Consider the following 18,764-nt stretch of genomic DNA (forward strand, 5'->3'; position numbering starts at 1 on the left):
TGTGTGTGTGTGTGTGTGTGTGTGTGTGTGTGTGTGTGTGTGTGTGTGTGTGTGTATAAAAGGCATGTCTTTTTATGATTAATTACTGTAGCTCACTTGAAGGGACTTGGATGGAGGACCAGACCACTATTGTCTCCAGCAGTGTATCAACAATTAGGCTGAATCTTTTCTCCTTGACTACTAGCTCTGAATGCACCAATCTGTTAATTAATTCAAATTTAGTCAGAAATTTTTTTTTGTTTCTCACAGATGCGCAGTGTTCGGTTTATCCACACATCCAGGGATTTTTTTGATAGTGAAAAAACAGCATGTACTAATTACCATGTTTACCAGTTAACTGTGTCTCTATGGTGTTTACCGATGCAAGTCAGCAAAGACGACCAGAACGTACCGGCAGAATCTTCCAGGCTAGAAACACATCTTTGCTCATCCAACGCCATGCCACATAAAATGCATCAGCTTTTGTGAGCAAACACACTAATCACAAATTGCACTGAGCATTGGCAAATGCTGACTTAAGCACAATAACACAAAGCGCTGAGGTATGAGCGGCGCACACATCACAAAATACGAAACACACATTCATGTGCACACACACACACACACACACACACAGACACACACACACACACTTCACGCTCTTAGCAGAAGCAGCAGCAGCAGCAGTGGGGTCAAACTCAGGCCAGTCTGTCTTCAGGCGTGATGACTAACATCAAGAAGCAGATGTGTGAGTCACAGCTGGAGTCTAAAGTTGAAAATCTGACAACAAGAACAGTGTCACAGAATTAGTGTCTTAAACTAATGGAACATCTGACATTAATGGACCAGAAAGGTCCGGGTGAAGGCTGAGATTCTATTTCTATTCTATTCTATTCTATTCTATTCTATTCTATTCTATTCTATTCTATTCTATTCACACCTCATCAATGACAGCTCAGTCATTTCAAGGAATTTTACAGAAAAACTGAACAATTCCACAAAGGTAAGCATAGGCAATGGTGGAAATAAAAATTAAATAAATAAATAAATAAATAAATAACCCTTCTGTTCAAACAGGGATAAACCTGCAGAACCAGGCTCCGAGGTGGCAGCTTTCTGCTGCTCTGGTTGGGGTGAGGGGACAGTGAAGGAGACAGCAACAGCACAGAAACAGTGAACAGCAACCAACAACAAACTGTCATAGGAAGAAAAGCCAGTCCACTGTCTGATCTCAACTCAGGTCACAAGCTTCCAGATCAACTGTCACAGATCCAGCAGGAAGGCACGGAGAGACCACAGACTGCAGGACAGACACAAACGTTAGAGACATGTAATGTTTAAATTTCACTGCATGGAGAATGAAAAAGGAAGGGAGAGAAGCTCAGAGCTGTATAGGGCTATGAGTTATCCAAACCTGCAGCAGCTTCACTAAAAACTGGCCCAGCCCTAACTGTAAGCTTTATTAGAAAAGTCTAGCCTCAAAATCATAGCTTAAAAAAGAGGGCTGTGTCAGCCTCCCTAATCAAAACTGTGAACTGGTTCCAGATGAGAGGAGCCGGAGAGCTGAAAGCTCGGCCTCCCATTGTACTGTCAGCAACCCTAGGAGCCTCCAGCAAGCAGCACAAGGCATGGTTAGTCCTGAGACATGATGTCTCCGGGCACACATTCTGAAACTATCAGTGCAAACGTTAACACACGTTGCAACGAGCTGCTAGTGTGCTGTGTGCTAACTTGGCTCTGTTCCAGCCACATGATTGGTTCAGCATGAAGTGGCTCTCATTATGGTTGGTTATTCAAATGTCTGTCAAAGAACGGAGGAATGCAATTTATCGAAAAAAATCTATCAACAATATTTCATATGTCCATCAAGGGAAAGTTATTTCACCATATAAATGTACTGTTTAGTCACCCAGCCCTACTGACAGGATGAAAATGTATTAAAATAAAATATGAAAATGGTCTCTGGTCTGTTTACAGTTCGGCATAGCAACAAGATACCCAAATAATGTTTTATTCAAGCTATAATTACAATTTTGTTGTAAATGACATTGTGTGCAAGACGAGCAAAATATTCTTATCAAGCACTGACTTGACACAGACAGATGGCTAATTTTACAATGACTGTTTGGAAATCTGTTCAGCACGATAGACTGCAAGCCTGAAAACCAGAAGAGTCTGCTGGGTCACTTTAAAGTTAAGATATATGAAGCATAAATGTATCTAACACACACACACACACACACACACACACACACACACACACACACACACACACACACACACACGAGGGGAAAAGCTGGAATACTGGGAGAAAACCCACACAAATATTGTGAGAACACACAATCAAAACTTGAGGTCAGGGAGCGAACCACTACACCACCATGTGGTCAAGTGTAAATCAGTAAAGCTCAAAATTCAACAATATCCAAGCACATCCAAATATTGAAATGTTCCCGCATATGGCTCAGACATAGAGAACTGTAACACTACATCTTTGTTATAATCAGATAGTATTTCACTGGGAGTACTTTTAGAATATGTGGATCAATTTTCCACCAGTTTAATTCGAGTCAGGCAGCATTGCTAAACAGAAAAACGCCTCTGAAAAGTCAAAATGTGCACTATGAAGGTTTTATTAATTAAACTTTAATGTTAGATATCTGAAACATTTCAAACAGCAAACAAAGAATCGGGGACTACACACATTCAGACCAACAGGGAAATTAAATCAATCAATTAATTAATGTCAAATACACACCTTTGTCTCAAGGCGAGACCGCTAACTCCACCCCACCCAGCACTGATTTTCCAATATAAATATTATAAATAAATAAAAGCACATCCAGGAATGGACAAAGCAATCACACACAGATGGGAGGATAAATAAAAGTAAAGTCTCACCCTCCATTCACTCCAACAAACTTCAGGTTTTTCTTGGTTCCCTTGTTCCCCTGCTTGTCGGCAACACCGTTTTTCTTCATAATAGACTTGAGACCTGCTGAGGGGAAAGACAACACAAAATGGAGAAAGAGTCAAAATAATAAAGGAAAAAAAAAATCATTAGGGCCCTGTACAAATATTGATGTGTGAATGTGTGCATGTGTATTTCAATATCCACCCCCGCCCATGCAGGTCTGAACAAAAAAATGAACTGTCTTGACTAGAGGTTGAATTCAGCCGCTGCACAGTTTTCAAGTTGATATGATGGAGTTAAAATGTCCCCATATGATATCGGTGAGAAGTTTTAAATTATTTTACAATAAAAACATCTAAAGGAGCTGCTGTAATTGAGCCCAAGCCTTTAGAAAAGCTTGTTTAGCCACATATTGATAGTAAATTTAGTCACTGTTAATGCTTTTTCTATCGATTGAACAGCTTCTGAAGAGGCTGCGAATTTGTCTTGTGAATCCACCGTTAAAGTTACATGTCTGAAGGCTTACTAAAAAGCAATAAGCTCCTCTGATTGTGTCTTTGTTCAAGTATTATATTCACGCCTGTACATGCAGTTTTGTTTGTGGCTGAAAGTCACCATATTTGAGCTTAGAAAATAGCGAAAAACCTCTGGAAGCAATTACGAGCAAGAACAGCTCATCAAATGAAGTGGAAATCCTGTGTTAGGATTGAAGGGGGAGCCATTATTTCTCCCCATACAAGGAAAGTATCATGCTGTCAAGGAAAATGACTTCTTTATAAATATCTCTATAAATTACCTGAAGAAAAAGGTGATAACACGGTGGCATTAAGTATCCTATATTAAGCTTGAAAAACAAGCTGTTGAATTCTAAAGTAGATTTGAGTAAATGAAATTATTGAGTAAAATCTAGCTATTTTATACTGTGCAAGTACATGTCAGGGCCTCACAAAGTATCCCCTCTGGCCACATACACAGGTCAGGATTATATGCCTTATTGACAGCATGTAACCTTGACATTGTCGGGCCTCCTTATGTATGTAACTGCCCAATAATTGATTCGGCAGGGGCTCCTTTGCTGACTCTCCTTGGCGCTGAGCCCAGCTGCCTTAGTCGTGCCTGACAGCAGACATGGTGCAGAGGATCTGTAATGTTTTATGCAAGGACATAAGGATGTGGCATTGGGCCAAAAACCACCAGGAAAAAAAAAAAAAAAAAGAGAGATCCAAGCGACCACCATCTGAGATGAATGATGCTTTTAGCTCAAATGTCTCTCAGGAGACATGAAGTGTGTGTGTGGGAGTTTAAAACATGTTTGACATCTGAATACATCCTACAGCTATCATCTAATAAATAAAACAATGGTGAGCTTTAACCTTTTCCCACTTTGTCAGAGATGTTCTGAGGTAATTAGCTCGGTCATACCGATCTGCTTTACCCGAGTTTAAGAGAGTTGAGATGAGGGAAGAACCTCCTGCGGTGTTTGTGTTTCCAATAATGCTTCCCATTACAAAAATGTTGGAGCATTGGGTGAAATTCAATTAAAAAAAAAAATGGAAGAACGATTTGCAATTCCCATGAACTCTCAATGAATTTCCAAGAAAAAAAAGAACAGCTTAAAAAAGGTTTATTTTTTTATTTGACGGTAGTGGCACGTTTCAAAAACATGCAAAGCAAAGGTTTGGTAAGTACTGAGCATTAAAAAGTAGCAATATAATAACATAAATGAGTTTCAAAGAGGCAGTTTGGACCTTTCAGAAGTGAAGATAGGCCAGAGCATCTCAAATACAGAGAGAATGATTTTTTTTTAATTATGCAACTGGTGTTATTTTTTTTAACACTGACTTTGGCATTGTATGACCCTCATGTGCATCCTTGGTTGTTCCTGACCAGCCCACAAGAAGTAACTGGGTAATGATTAATTGTGAATGAAGAAAATTTTTGCACATGATGAATGAAGTGCAATGGTTTTATTTTCATCTTGAATAATAATTATTTTCTTATTTTTACATTTCCATAAATACTGCAGTTATGATACCACGAGCCATCTTTTAGCAGTTCTAACAAAATATTATCCTGCAAAGATGAGGGCTCGTCATATATAAAGACAATGCAGAATTTCTTTTTACAAAGAGACAGACACTGAACAAGTTCTTTACTGAACTCTAAATTAAAATTATGTGTTACCTTTGTAGAGATTGGTTGCTGTATTCAAGGACAGTAAAATTTAATTTAGACTTACAATACAAAAAGCACTAAAAAGGAAGAAAAAAGTAATTTATCGAAGAAAAAAAATGACTCATTTTGTATTGAGACCTGTATTTACATTGATGTGAGGTTAACAGAAGCCTCGTTCCTCTCTTAGTCCTGGGTTTTTAAATCAGACCTCTGGAAAATTAATCAACCAATCCAACCCATCAAAAAAATCATGGTGATCCCACCTCCTGCAGTACAAACTGCCTTCAAATCATTTAGAAAATCTGAAAAAACTTGTTTGCAGAAGAAACAGGTCAAAGTCAGTATTGGTAGTACTTTGGAACAGACGTGATTCTGTATTGGATACCACTGCAGGAGCTCAGGGCCTCTTCCAAATATCATTGTCATTGAACGCATAGATATGCATAAAAGCCCTATCCTGCAATTAAAATCCATAACTGAACACCATCTGAAAATGCTGGGGTTTTTTTTTTTGAGGTTTTTTTTTGAGGTTTTTTTTTTTTTTTTTTTTACTAATTAATGACTGAGGCATGGCAGAAAACAATTCTAATGCGAGATGAAACTAAAAGGAATTGGGAGCACCTGGGACAATCATGTTAGAAAAGCCTGAATGTCTGGATGTCTGGGTTTATATTAGTACATTTGGTGGATGTGGAACTTCCCAAATCATACTTTTCTCATAGAACTACAGTCATCCTTTATTCTACCAGATTTTTACAAACTTTGTACCGGAAGAAAGGATGTTGCACAGTTGTTAAGACAGAAAGAAAGAAAGAATAAAAAAATAAAAAAAGACATTTTCAATAGTATCTCATACTGTGCATGTTTCGTTGTGGATTTCATGCAGATTTAGGGGAATTTCAAATCAATGCCTCCTGCTTTTATTTACATTCAACATCCCAACTTTTTGTGACTGGAGCAGCATATAGGAAATCTGCTGCATCCTGAAGCCTGGCAACTTCAGATGTTCACAGATATGGAGAGAAAATTTCAGCAACGTTGACTATCTTAGGAAAAACACACATGTCTCAGCTACTTCACGTAACAGCACTCTTGTTGACTCATACTCCCAGTGCTGAACTCAGCATGAACTGCGAACATTAAACGAGTCTCTGAGAGCAGACCTACTCTTTACTCCAGCTCCTGGCCACAAACAGAACAGCGAGACATCAAGGGAGTGTGTGAAGGCATCGTCTGGTTTGAAGTGTGAGCGAGAGCCTGTGCTCGAGAGGCTATTTGACTCAACTTTGCAGCCAATAAAAGTGAACATATGCATGTGTGCACTTGACTATACAAGCGTGTCGTTTTTTTATTGTGAGGAAAACAACAGTATATGTTTGATGTGACTTAGTGAACCTATAATATATAGCAACCAAGAGTTAGTTTCTTTAAGGCATAGTATTGTGTTGAGAAATGCAAATATTTTGCTAACATAACTATAAAAACATATGTGTTGTTTACGGTCTCTGCTTCTTTGTTAATCTTTATGACTTGGAATAACTTGTTGTAGGTTTTAGCATCTATGAGGGCTGCAGACTTCCTATCTCATGCTCATAAACTAAAACAGCATCATATACATACACTGTCAGGGAGAACAGACATCTCCAGACCTACCCAGCAATAACATCTATCTATTAAAGGCCATCATTAGATTTCTCTCAAAGTATCATATAATATGAGTAAGACATACTATTTCTTGAACAATGTTGATTTGACACTTTTGCTGACAACGATGTATTAATAAATTAGCACAAATGGCTTCAAGTTTATCATCAGTACTGAAGTTCTTTAATTAAAAGGAATCCTCCTTCCTCCCTGGAAGGAACAAAGTCAAGAAATAATATTATTCATTTGGAAATTATTCACATCTCACATCTCATTCACACCACAATAACTGTACTGCTGCTGCTCTGCTGAACTGATGAAAGTACCACAAATCTTGATTTGACAGCATATGACCTTGAATAGCGTTTCGGAATAATTTAATGGTTGTGCTGAAAAGTGTTCATCAAGGTGTAAATACACCCCAATGCTGTCAGTTTGCTGGTGTAAAATTCACAAATCCTTTGCTTGAAAAAGTAGCAGCACAGAAATCTCTGAGAATGTCCTCACAGTGTTTGTTTGTTTCTGTAGGAATATTCCTTTAAGAGGAAAGAGCAAGGATGGAAATTAATATTTCAGGCTATTGAGTCATACATGTGTGCATTAATATTGTGGTGACTGGAGATCAGAAGAGGCTGTGTTGTGATTAAATAGCATGGCTAATACAACATTGTGCCTTGATAAAATAGTAATTCTGTGAATTTGAAAGATGAATGGATTCAGCTCAATGACTCTACTATGAGTTGGTGAGCAGCTTTTAGATGATAATTATACAAATGAACCGCAAGCTTACCTTGTTCTTGCTGTTTGCTGGCAGCGGCTGCTTTCTGGGCCGGAGAGTAGAAGGCGGAGAGGACACTGAGAGAGCTCACCAGCTGACTCTGAATCGAGCTCATTTTGGAGGGGCCAGGTTTCCCCGCTGGTTTCCCTGCTGGCTTCCCTGTTGGCTTTCCTGTTGCGGCTGCAGAGACTACTTTCCCTGCAGGCTTGGCTGCAGTTCCCTTTCCTGCCTCTACTTTCTTCCCGGTCGTCTGCTTCTGTGTACTGGGGCTCTCTTGTTGGCTGGCCGTCTGCTGGGCTCCAGAGCTGCTGCCCAGCTGCGCCCACTGCTCCCCGAGAAGGCCCGTTAGCCGAGTCACAACTTGGCCCAGAGCTGCAGGTGATGTTGGAGACTCCCCGGAGCCTCTGCGAGGAGGCTGGGTCTCCCCGGCGTCCCCCCGGCGTGAGGCCTGAGCTTCACTTGAACCGCGCCGCTGACCTGCCTCGCTGGAGCCCCTGCGCAGCGACGGCGTCTCGCTGGTGTCTTTGGGAGGCGGCTGAGTCTCACCGGAGCTTCTCCTCGTGCTCTGAGGCTGATCAGCTGATGCCTGACGAGTGGTGCGAGTCTGAACTTCTCCTGATCCACGACGAGGACCTTGTGATACACTTGAACCTTTTTGTAGGGATTTCAACTCTTTTGAATCACGTCGAGACGCAGACGTTTGAGACTTGCCTTGAATTGATTTTGGCCTGACTTGGACCTCACTGGCGACTGCAGGGGTTTTTTGAACGTCCGCCGGAGGTTGAGATGGAGGCTGTTTTTCTTGGGACTCCTCAGGAGTCTTCTTTGGCTGTGTTTGATCAACTTCTGCCTTGGGTGGGGTTTCTTGTTTTATCAGTGGTTCAACTACCTGCTTTGTGGGCTGAGGTGCAGGCTCAGGTGCACTGTCCACTGCCGTGTCAGGCTGGGTCTTTGACTGGGCTTCAACTTCACTGGACCCTCTCCGAGGACGCACAGGCATAGCCTGAGGTTGAGCGGGTGACGGCTGTGCCTGCTCTGCTGAGAGTTTACGGCCTCTCTGTGGTCTTACGGGAGCTACGGTCTTGAAAGCTGAACTACCTGCTGTTACTACAACAGTATCAGTCACCACAGTTTCTTTAATTGCTACACACACAACTTCTTCTTCTCCCGTTCCTTTCTTCTCTTTAATCTCCAGAGCATCCTGTTTGATTTCAACAGTTTCTGTTTCTTCACTTTTCAGGGGCACAATGTCTTTAGTTTTTGAGTCTTCCTCTGCAGGAGTCACTTCGATTTTATTTTCTCCCTGTAAAGTAACTGATCTGGCCTTCCCTTCATTCTGACTTGCATTTGAATCTGTCGTTGGTACAACTATGCTTTCAGGAACTGCAGTGGAACTCTCAGCGCACACTTCCACAATGGGCTTTTCACTATCTTTCTCAGCACTTTCATCTGCTCCCCCATCTCCAATACTTTCACTCACAGCTACATCTTCTCTTTGGTTGTCCTCATTTTCTCTTGCTTGACTCTCAGTTACTACATCTCTGGTTGGGTTGTTGTCTGACTGTCTTTCTCTCTCCGTCTCGGTTTCCTGGTCTGTCCTTTGTGCTGCCTCTGTCTCTGTCACCCTGTCCACAGTGTCCACCCTCTCAGTTTCTGTCCCGCGGTCTACACTGCTGGCTCTGGGTCTCTGTGGATGGTCCGTCACCGTCTCCCCTTCTGTTTCCGTAACTTGATTTACCCTTTCTGCTACCGGTGTTTCGGTTGTCTGATCCTGAGTTACGATCATCTCAGTTATCGTGCCTCGCTCCATGCTGTTGGCTCTGGGTCGAGGTGGACTCCCAGCTTCCATCTCTGTCACTTGGTCATGCGTGTCAACTTTGGCAGTCACTGTCCCTTGATCTATGCTTCCAGTCCGTGGCTTGGGTACACACACTTCAATGCATATTTTATCTGTGTCTGTCCCTTGGTCGACTGTGCCTGGAGAGTCAGTCTCTGTTTCCTGGTTGGCAAAATCTACTCTCTCCGTCACTGTCCCTGCGTCGATGCTCTCTCGCCTTGGCCGGTTGTGTGTTTCTGCGGTGCTAATCTCTACTCTCATTCCCTCACTCAGTTGTAATATTCTCTCCTCCTTCACCTTGTTTTCTTCCAGTTGCTCTTTCAGAAGAGAGTTAGTTCTCTCCAGCTCTTGGCTAGCCTGAGTAAGTTTTTCTTCCAGTATCATTAGCTTCTCCTGCAGCTTCTGCATACTGTCCGAGTCTTCAAGTTTTCTTTCTTTTGCTGAATCGTCATCTGTTTCCTTCGCAGCCACTTTATGAGATGCCACTGCTTGGCCTGATGTGTCCTGTGAACGCTTTTGTACAGCATGCTCCTGTATTTTTTCTTGTGAAGCTTCATGTTTGTCAATACTTTCTGATGACAGCGCTTCTTTTTCCGATCGCTGCTCTAACACCTCAACAATATCTCCCTGGGCTGAGGAACTATCACCTTGTTTCTCTTTCCTTGTCACTGGTTTTGCTTGCACAGGCTGTGAAACTCTCAAATCTCCAGTGGGTTGAGTCATCAGAGGTAAGTTGAGCCCCCCTGGAGGCCTTTGTCCTTGCAACTGGGGTTTTGTCCTAGCATCGTGACTCGCAGCTTCTTTAGAGGATGATGTGGAAACCTGGGCTTGAGCCTTGGCTTGTAGCTGAAGTAGCAGCTGCTCCCGTTCTTCCCTCAATGAGCAGATTTGAGCCTTCAGCTCAGGAATAGTTTTGACCTGTTCTTCCAGCTCTCGGACTCGCTTAAGAGCCACTGTAATTTGTTGGTGAAGCCCTGTCCGATCTTGGGGAACACATCGTCTTTCAGTAATGTCTGGCGAAGCGCGGAACATGTTCTCCGTAGAGCCATTTTCAGGTGTTCCAAGAGTGCGATCAGGACTGCTAGAATCTGAACCTTTACGCTGCTGTAGGGTGATGGGCATGCTTGATGCTCGGAGCAGATTTGGCCGACTCTGAATCCCTACACTTTTGTCTTCAACGCCTCGAGCAACTTCATCTCTGGGTTTCGGTGAAACCAAGCCACTTCCTTGACTGGTGGTGCCTCTGCTGCTTTGGCTGGAGCTTCCCCCTTCACTTGCCCTGAAGTCAAAGATCTGTTGGACCTCTGTCACCCGTGATTTAGGCTTTGGCCCAAGGGTGGATGTGCCTGACCATGTACTGTCCTTTTCCTTAGGGACTGGTCTGACTCCATGTCCAGGAAGGCTGAAGTTTCTGGGTAACGTGCTGAATTTGGGTGGGCCCTTCACCCTGCGCTGGATGTGCACTCTTTTGATGGTATTGCCTTTTTCAATGTCGTCAACATACTTGAGGAAGTCAAGGTCCAGGTGAAAGCCGTAGGGAGTCTCCACTGAGTAGGGCAGCTGCTTCCTCTGAATGCCGCCCTCACTGGCCTTGGTCTGAAAGCCGTTGGCTGTAAAGAATTTAAACAGTTAGACAGACAGACAGATGGCTTACTTTTTACAAAATGCTGCTACGACTAGTGCTAATAATAAAGCTGAAATGAAGTAGCTAAATAAGTGCAAATACTTGATGGAATGAATGTGAATCACATCAGAGATGATTATTATTATTGCTATTCCTTTTCAACAACTTGAACAGACAGGCTGTGCTGCAACAGGCACATGGTGTTTCATTATGTAAAACCCTATCACTTACTGGGAAGTAATTATCATGCAGCGATTGCGCCAAAACAAACTAATCAGCATGTAAAATGCTGCTCATGCTGTGTCAGCTCATGAATACAGTATGAGACGGGGGGCGGTTATCACCTGAAGGAAACGAGGTCCTAGCTGGTAACGCGCAGGAGAAACACACTAAATGTTTCACCTTTTGTGTCAGACCTTGTATTGTGTAATGACTCTCATTCTGTAAAACTAATTACTGCTATTACCGCCGTAAAGAAAAAGGTCATGATGTGTTGTACATGTTGAAAGTGAAAGGAGGCGAAGGGTTTGTTTAAATACACTCACCACTTTTCTTGTCCATCATGGGAGGCCGAATTCTCAGTCATCTACAGTATTCGCTACAGTTGGAGCTTGCAGCCTGAATAAAACAGAAAGAAAGCAGTGTAGGAAACGTATGTCATTATTGGCTTGATTTATGGCATTCACATATGTCAAAAACTCCTGCAATATATTTATGAAAGGGAAAATGACAAACAGGAAATGTATTTAATACACAGATGGGATAGTGTTTGTATATATTGTTGAGAATGTCATGAAAGGCTTATTTTTCAAGATTCACTAAACATTTTCATAGCTTACACATCCCAAAAAAAGTGATTTGTTTTGGAACAGACATTTGACTTGCAGCATTATATTTCAGCCCCTTTTGGCTGCAAGACACCAAAAATATCTGGAATACAGACCGACTGGTCCATGTCAATCAATTAAAACTCATTTAAAAAACAAGCCTTTATATAAGAGTGTCATGAAGAAATTACAGTAAATAATTAACGACCAGTAAAACCCAAAAGTGAAACAAAGGAGCTTGCAGAAAGTAAATGAAATTATCTTTTTATATACAACCCACTTGAGAACATTAAAACCAACGTGATATCAAAAGGATGTGCTGTAGTTTTAGTAGTGCAATAAAACACATCATATTTAATGCCATTTCCATTTGAGTTGTTTAATGTACAGCAGCACCGCAGAGATAACAGCTAAGATGGTTGTGCTGATGTGAAAAATAGTCTTTAAGCTCTTAGGCTAATTTCCATCTCATATTTACAGATAACGAAGTCGCAGTTGCTGCAGTGACGGAGACACAGTGACAGCGTTATAACTTATACCAAGCGACATTCAATAACATCTGCACAGTGAGGCCCAGTTCCAGTGCCATGCTGCCCATTAACGTAATTTGATTTGCTTTTGCAGGTCCAACTTTTAAGAGTAGTTCTAAAGTCAGCCCAGTCTTGGACATCCGCACAGGAGAAGCCATTTGCTGCTGCTTTCCATCATTTGTTCCAGATGGAGAAGCCAAAATACTGGAGGATAGCACTTTCCTTTTCACAGCAAGCTTTTTGCAGAGAGGAGGTAAGTGAGATGGAAAACAATTCAAAACAGAGAGTCAAAACTTTTAAGGGCTTATGTAAAGCTTCCTAATAAAATATCCAATACTAATAATAAACACCAGGCAATTTGCCCAGGTCTGAGTGAATTGCACAGTTCAAATCCATATTACGAATGAACAGCTAAGCCCCTACAGCCAAATATACGCTCTAAGACCATTTAGCAAATAGGCACACAGTATTCACATTATTTCCATGCAAATTTGTATCACGGGGGAAAATGTGCTTTATGGGGAGAAATACTGCAAGAAGCGCCTAAAGCTGTGGTTTAATAAGTGTTTGTGCCCAAATTTAACACATGAGGCAGTTTTGGGGATGTAAATAAACATTAGGTATGGGACAATTGTAAAAATGTATGTCAGGATTATTCTGACCAAAATAACTGTGATTAAGGATATTATCAGAATAATCATCAAATTATGTTTACAACTTTAAAACTCCATAAAATTCCTTCAAATTAAAATTAATATCTACATAAAAATATAAACAATAATATAATATAAAATACTCGAACATCGTAGTTTTCACAGGATTATACTTCAACAGGTGGGGCAACAGAGAATGATTCCAAATAAGGATTATCTGCAATCGATTGTGTTTTTCAGCTTTGACATTCTAAAAGTATCAACGGAATCCCAGTTGATATTCTGAATGGGATGCACTGAGGACGATATCAGACAGACATGCATAAACATTACCAATTTGGCAAGTCTGGCTCCATGAATACGGGATATCAGACTCCAGATCATGTCAGCATACTGAGAGGACTATACACCAATCTGAAAACATTGTGTTGTTTATCAATGCATCTGATTTTAAAACATTTGAAATGAGAGATTTAAATGTGTCTTCACCAAACATGTTTGCTGACCTTATTATATTTTGTGAAGGCTCCACATAATCATTCTATAGGGAATGTGAACCCAGAAAAAAAACTGTAAAATTTAAATCTTTGCAGGAGATTTTCTTAGATAAATTCATGTAAATTTTCTTTGCAAGAGATGCTGAATGTCAGATCGCCAGTGCCTTCACAATAAAAAACTAGAAGTCCTCCATACTGTCAGGTTGGTTCAAGCATCCCATGACCCTAACTTTATTAAAACGATACAGAAGGTTGATCAATGGAAGCATCAAAAGTGATGCAAAAGAAAAAAAAAAAAAAGACTGCACACAGGTAACAGAGCCAACAGTATGGCACGTTTTACTTTGGTGGTGTTTTCTCTGTCACATGTCATTTCTTGTTTTGATGCTATTTTTGAACCCAAAGATAAAAGTCTTAAAGGATTATGGAAATTCCTTATCTGAAGTGGCAGTTTCCTCATTTGAAATGTCTGCATTGATATGTGCATGAAAACAAAACAAAGGAGCCTACGTCTCCATAACGTGTCTCCCTGCACACATCAGGTGACGAAAACCCTGTGGTTCCGACAAACCAACTGGTTTTTTCTCTGTAGCGATTAATGTATATGTGTTTAATTAAATCCTAATAATACACAGTGCTGCTGGGGGAAAAAAATAATAATTAGATCTTGTAGGTTAATGCTGCCAAGAAGAGCTAATTGGAGTCAGTAGTTGGTAAATGTTATGTCCAAGCAATTAAATAAGAGTTGAGCCGCATGTGGAAGTATGGAAGTAAAAAAATATATATATATTCTGAGTTCTCTATTCTCAAGAAGCCTACAGACAAAAGAAAAAAAACTTGCAAGAAGGATGTCTCATAAGTCTTTTGGTCAAGACTAGTTCATCAAAAGAAAAGTGGGTAACACTTTACTTGAAGCACCCGGTATAACACATTATACGTAGTTATAAACACTCATACATGATCACAATGCTTTATGACTCACTACACAGAATAGGGTTAGGGTTAGGGTTAGGTCCTGGCATTGTGATCATCTATGAATGTTTATAACTATAGCTACACGTGTTATAATGGCATTATAATGCTTTATAAATGTACTTATGTGTTATACAGGGGGGCTTCAAAAAAAGTGTTACCAAAAGGTCTTATGAGGTAATTCCAAACACCTTCAATCGAGTCAGATTTATAGATTGCTGAAAACTCGACGTAGAGACGATTCAAACACAACAACTTAAAATAGTGACTGAAAGGTACTTTTTTGCTATATGCAAAAACATTGAATGCACTTGATGTTCAAGACTCATGTGACGGAATTTTATTCATATCTCATTGACATGCGCTGTTTTTTCTTCTTTCTTATGTGTCTGGTTTCTCGGATCACATTGCGCTAAGATTAAGACATTCATGGCCAGCAGAGAGAGACGAAGACATGTCACACATCTCTTTCTCCCAGAGCATGAGATCAGGTCATGAAGCCCCACGATAATGAATATGTACATAACCAATCTTTCACACACTGTGATAGGATTCTTTAATGCAGACCTTGGCTGAGTTTTGCATCGTACAGATTCCTCGTTTGGCAAGCAAAGTAAAGTCCACTAAAGACTTACTAACTGTCCCCACTTACTAACAGAAAGCCTCACTGCTCCCCTGACGTTCGCCAAAGTATATCTTCACACACTGTTAAACACGCTGATAATGTTTAAACATGGTGGAGGGAGCATCATGATTTGAGGCTGCTCTGATGCCAATGGACTTGATTACTTTTCAGCATTAAAAATGCACTGCCAAGCTAATAAAATTACAAGATGTGAAGGTAGCCAGCTGAAGAAACAATGTCCAATGTCGTACGGCCACAATACCAGCCACAGGAGCTGGCAGACGGTAATAAAATGAAGTTTAATCACTTAATAAATGCTGGATATGACTAATTTATCAAGCAGGTGCAGATCTGTTATTAATTAATGATTATAGAACTATGTTTGTTTTAATTGTCAGCCTGTTTGAGAACTTTATGCAAATCAGATTACATTTCAAGAGCTATTCATGCAGAAAACTGAGACATTTCACTTTCTTGACAGACACTTACAGATGCATACAGTGTGTGTTCCTGCAACCACACATTTATTTTATTGGATACAGTGGTTTCGAGCAAGTGTATCGGGCATGGGGAGCGGCGGCGCGTGTTGTTCAGTGCTGAGTGGTGACATACTGCAAGCCAAGCATTACATGAGCTGGCAATGTAATCAATCAAAATGACAGCCTGTCCACCCGGAGACCTCGACAGAGACTGTGACAAGCTCTATTTGGCCCCTGTCCCATCTTCACAGATCGAGCCTTAATAAAGAGAGGAATATGTGACCTGGAGCGGGATTGTTGTCTCTCTCTCTCACAAACACACACACACACACACACACACACACACACACACACACACACACACACACACACACACACACACACAGATCAGCTGACTGACAGTCACGGTCCCTGGAGTGAGAGGGGCACAGGCATTCCTGACTCCTCGGGGTGCTTAATGCCACCGTCATCCGCTCGCTTTCCTCAAGGCTTAATTAGCTGATTTGGGGAACTGAAGAATGTGGCTCGTAATTGTTGAGCGAAGTACAGGAAGACCCCACTGGCAATTATACACAGGGGCAGGCAACAAAACCCCCCTTAATTAGATCGTTACTGAAAACGAGAAGCAGAGGTAGAGACGGAGAGAATGAGGAAGGACAAAGGTGGAAGGAGAAGGAGGAGGAGGAGTAATGACACACACACACACATACACACATACACACACAGTAAGCACAGAATATCAAACATATACCAATAAGTCAATTGATTTCAAATCTATAGTTACAGAGTAATGGCAGATACAGATAGCAAGGAAAGCATTCATCCAACGATTCCTGTTTTGCGCTGTCTTACTGACGGACGCCTCTACACACAGACAGGATGAGACGAGAGATCAAACCTACAGCCATGCGATTAATAAACGGACCCTCTTCAAACTGAGCAACAGTGGTTGGTCACATCAACTGGTGCAGTGGTTAGTGCTCCCGCCTCACAGCGAGAAGGCCCGAGTTCAAACATCAACTCTGGGTACTCCAGTTTCCTCCCACTGTCGCTAAAAACATGTGCCGGGGGTCCCTGATGGAGACCCACAACTCCCACCAGCTCCCCAGGACTGTGGCTGCCCACCAATGGGTCACTTAAGTCAATAAATATCAAATATTGATATAAATATCAAAAACAGAGAAACACCAAGCATTAAAACTGCCCAATAAGACAGAGGCAACCTGATTTTCATTACGGTGAAGCTTTTGAAAGTTTCCTCTTTTAATTAAAGACACTCATAATGCAAGCGCAGCTAATGAACGTCTCTGAGTAACAGAGGAATTATGTTGCATTTGGAGAGCTTGTGCAGGGTAATACACACGATTATCATAAATGATGAGCCATGATTTCAGGCTATAAACAGGATGCATATTTGTATATGTGTGCGGTGTCCTTTTCAGTGTGGTAACTCACAGATTATCCAGGTTAGGGTAGTAATTAAATTCTGGGAGCCTGTGGTGACAGTGATGATGCACAATCCACACTGGATTACAGTCATAATGACTATGAGCTGAAAGCTCATAAAGGCTATGCTAATCCAAATTGAAAGTATTTGCTAGAGGCGCACACAAAGCTAAAAAGAAGTCACGACTGCGTGTGTCCAAAATTGTGTGTGTCTCTCTCTCTCTCTCTCTCTCTCTCTCTGTCTGTCTGTGAATGTGTGTGTGTGTGTGTGTGTGTGTGTGTGTGTGCGCGTGCATGCGTCAGCATCAATTTAGTCATTCTGTGTTTGTGTTTGCTGATGTGCTGACATTACGCGCGCTCATAAGTGTGTGTAGTTGAGTCACTGTGTTTGAACAGAAGCTTCCCTCTGCATCTCACACATGCACATAACTCCTTTAAAAGACATACGGCCATCTCTCAACACCAATCCAATAAACGTGACAGCTGGTCAAGAGGCGACGACGTCGGTAATGTGAAGCCCGGAAGACCAGGGCAATGAAACTACAGTAAATAAGCTCATACTGACAGCTCGGGGTATTCATACGCCATCAGCACGGAAACTTCAACTACACCATTGTAGCTACTTATTGCTGGTATTTTGAAGTGAAAAGAGACTAAGACGATTTGACAAAAACAAAAAAGCCGCTTCACAGACATGAAAGTTTGTTTTTGTTTTCTAATAAGGAAAGAATGTATCGCTACCACATGGAGCCACATCGCCGATTCTCTTTGTCTCACACACACACACACACACACACACACACACACACACACACACAATTACAGCTGACCTAACCTACCAAGGAGCATTAATTGAATGTCATGGGTCATTACATTGGAGAGCCTGTGTACTGGAGATTGAATTAGGGTGATAGTGTGACACAGAGCAGGACCACAGAGAAGACAGGCCAGAAGGAAATAAGATTGTAGGGATCGGGCATGCGACAAGAGGTGGGTGGACCTGAGAGAGAAAGTGGGTAAAAAAGTGAAAGGAAGGCAGAGATGGGAGTGGCAGCCATGCCCATATTTCAAACATGCAGGGGAAGCTTTATGGTTGTGTCTCCAAGATCCCCACCATTCTCTTGTCTCTCACGTTCTACCACATTAAAAATGAGAAAACATGCATGCGCGTTACTCTGATATATTTTGAAGTGCCGTGCACTGACTGCAGCTGCGGCTCTAAACAGGAGTGTTCATCAGCTCTGTGAAAGTGGTGGTGAGCAACTCCATGCAGCAGCAGCAGCAGCAGCAGCTGAAGAAATGAGAGTGTGACAGGCAGGCCAAACAACAATTACAGAGGTCCCAAGCCCTTATCACAGCTCTGACACAGGACCAGCGATCTCCGTTTACCCTGAGACTGTGTTTCTATTCTGATAGACATGAGCAAGACTGTACAGCTGAACGCAGCAACTCAACTAAATAAAGACATATGCAAACTGTCTTATGTCAAACTGCTGCATAACACTGGAATGAGAGAAGTTTCAACAATAAAACAGAAACAAGTAATAACTAATAGTGGAAATGCAAAGATTTATTTGCCATTTACATTCAATGTTTGCATGCATTAAAAACATTTGAAGGTTGAATTTAAACTTCAATATTCACAGATAATCTATATTATACCACAAAGATGCTTCTCTGAAAAATTCCTATATATATAGAGTAAGCAAGCAAACAACCAAGATTTCAGAGAAACTTGTTCACAGATTTATTTTCAGTAGACGGCGTTATGGTAGCAGAGTGTT

At 41.4% G+C, this 18,764-nt stretch overlaps 1 protein-coding gene across 3 annotated transcripts in view; it reads right to left on the reverse strand.

Moving 5' to 3' along the window:
• Positions 1 to 18,764, reverse strand: part of kank4 (KN motif and ankyrin repeat domains 4) — a 93,284-nt gene that overhangs the window by 16,299 nt on the left and 58,221 nt on the right. For 2 of the 3 annotated variants that reach the window (XM_030082490.1, XM_030082489.1), the window contains exons 2-4: positions 11,497 to 11,569; positions 7,503 to 10,937; positions 2,881 to 2,977 (exon numbers count right to left, since the gene is read on the reverse strand). In XM_030082490.1, coding sequence (XP_029938350.1) covers positions 2,881 to 2,977; positions 7,503 to 10,937; positions 11,497 to 11,515 — 3,551 coding nt within the window. In that variant the 5' untranslated portion in view covers positions 11,516 to 11,569. The remainder of the gene's footprint in view (positions 1 to 2,880; positions 2,978 to 7,502; positions 10,938 to 11,496; positions 11,570 to 18,764) is intronic. The other variant, XM_030082492.1, reaches the window with a different exon arrangement.

Source organism: Salarias fasciatus, chromosome 23 (assembly GCF_902148845.1).
Source record: "Salarias fasciatus chromosome 23, fSalaFa1.1, whole genome shotgun sequence".
Lineage (NCBI taxonomy): Eukaryota > Metazoa > Chordata > Actinopteri > Blenniiformes > Blenniidae > Salarias > Salarias fasciatus.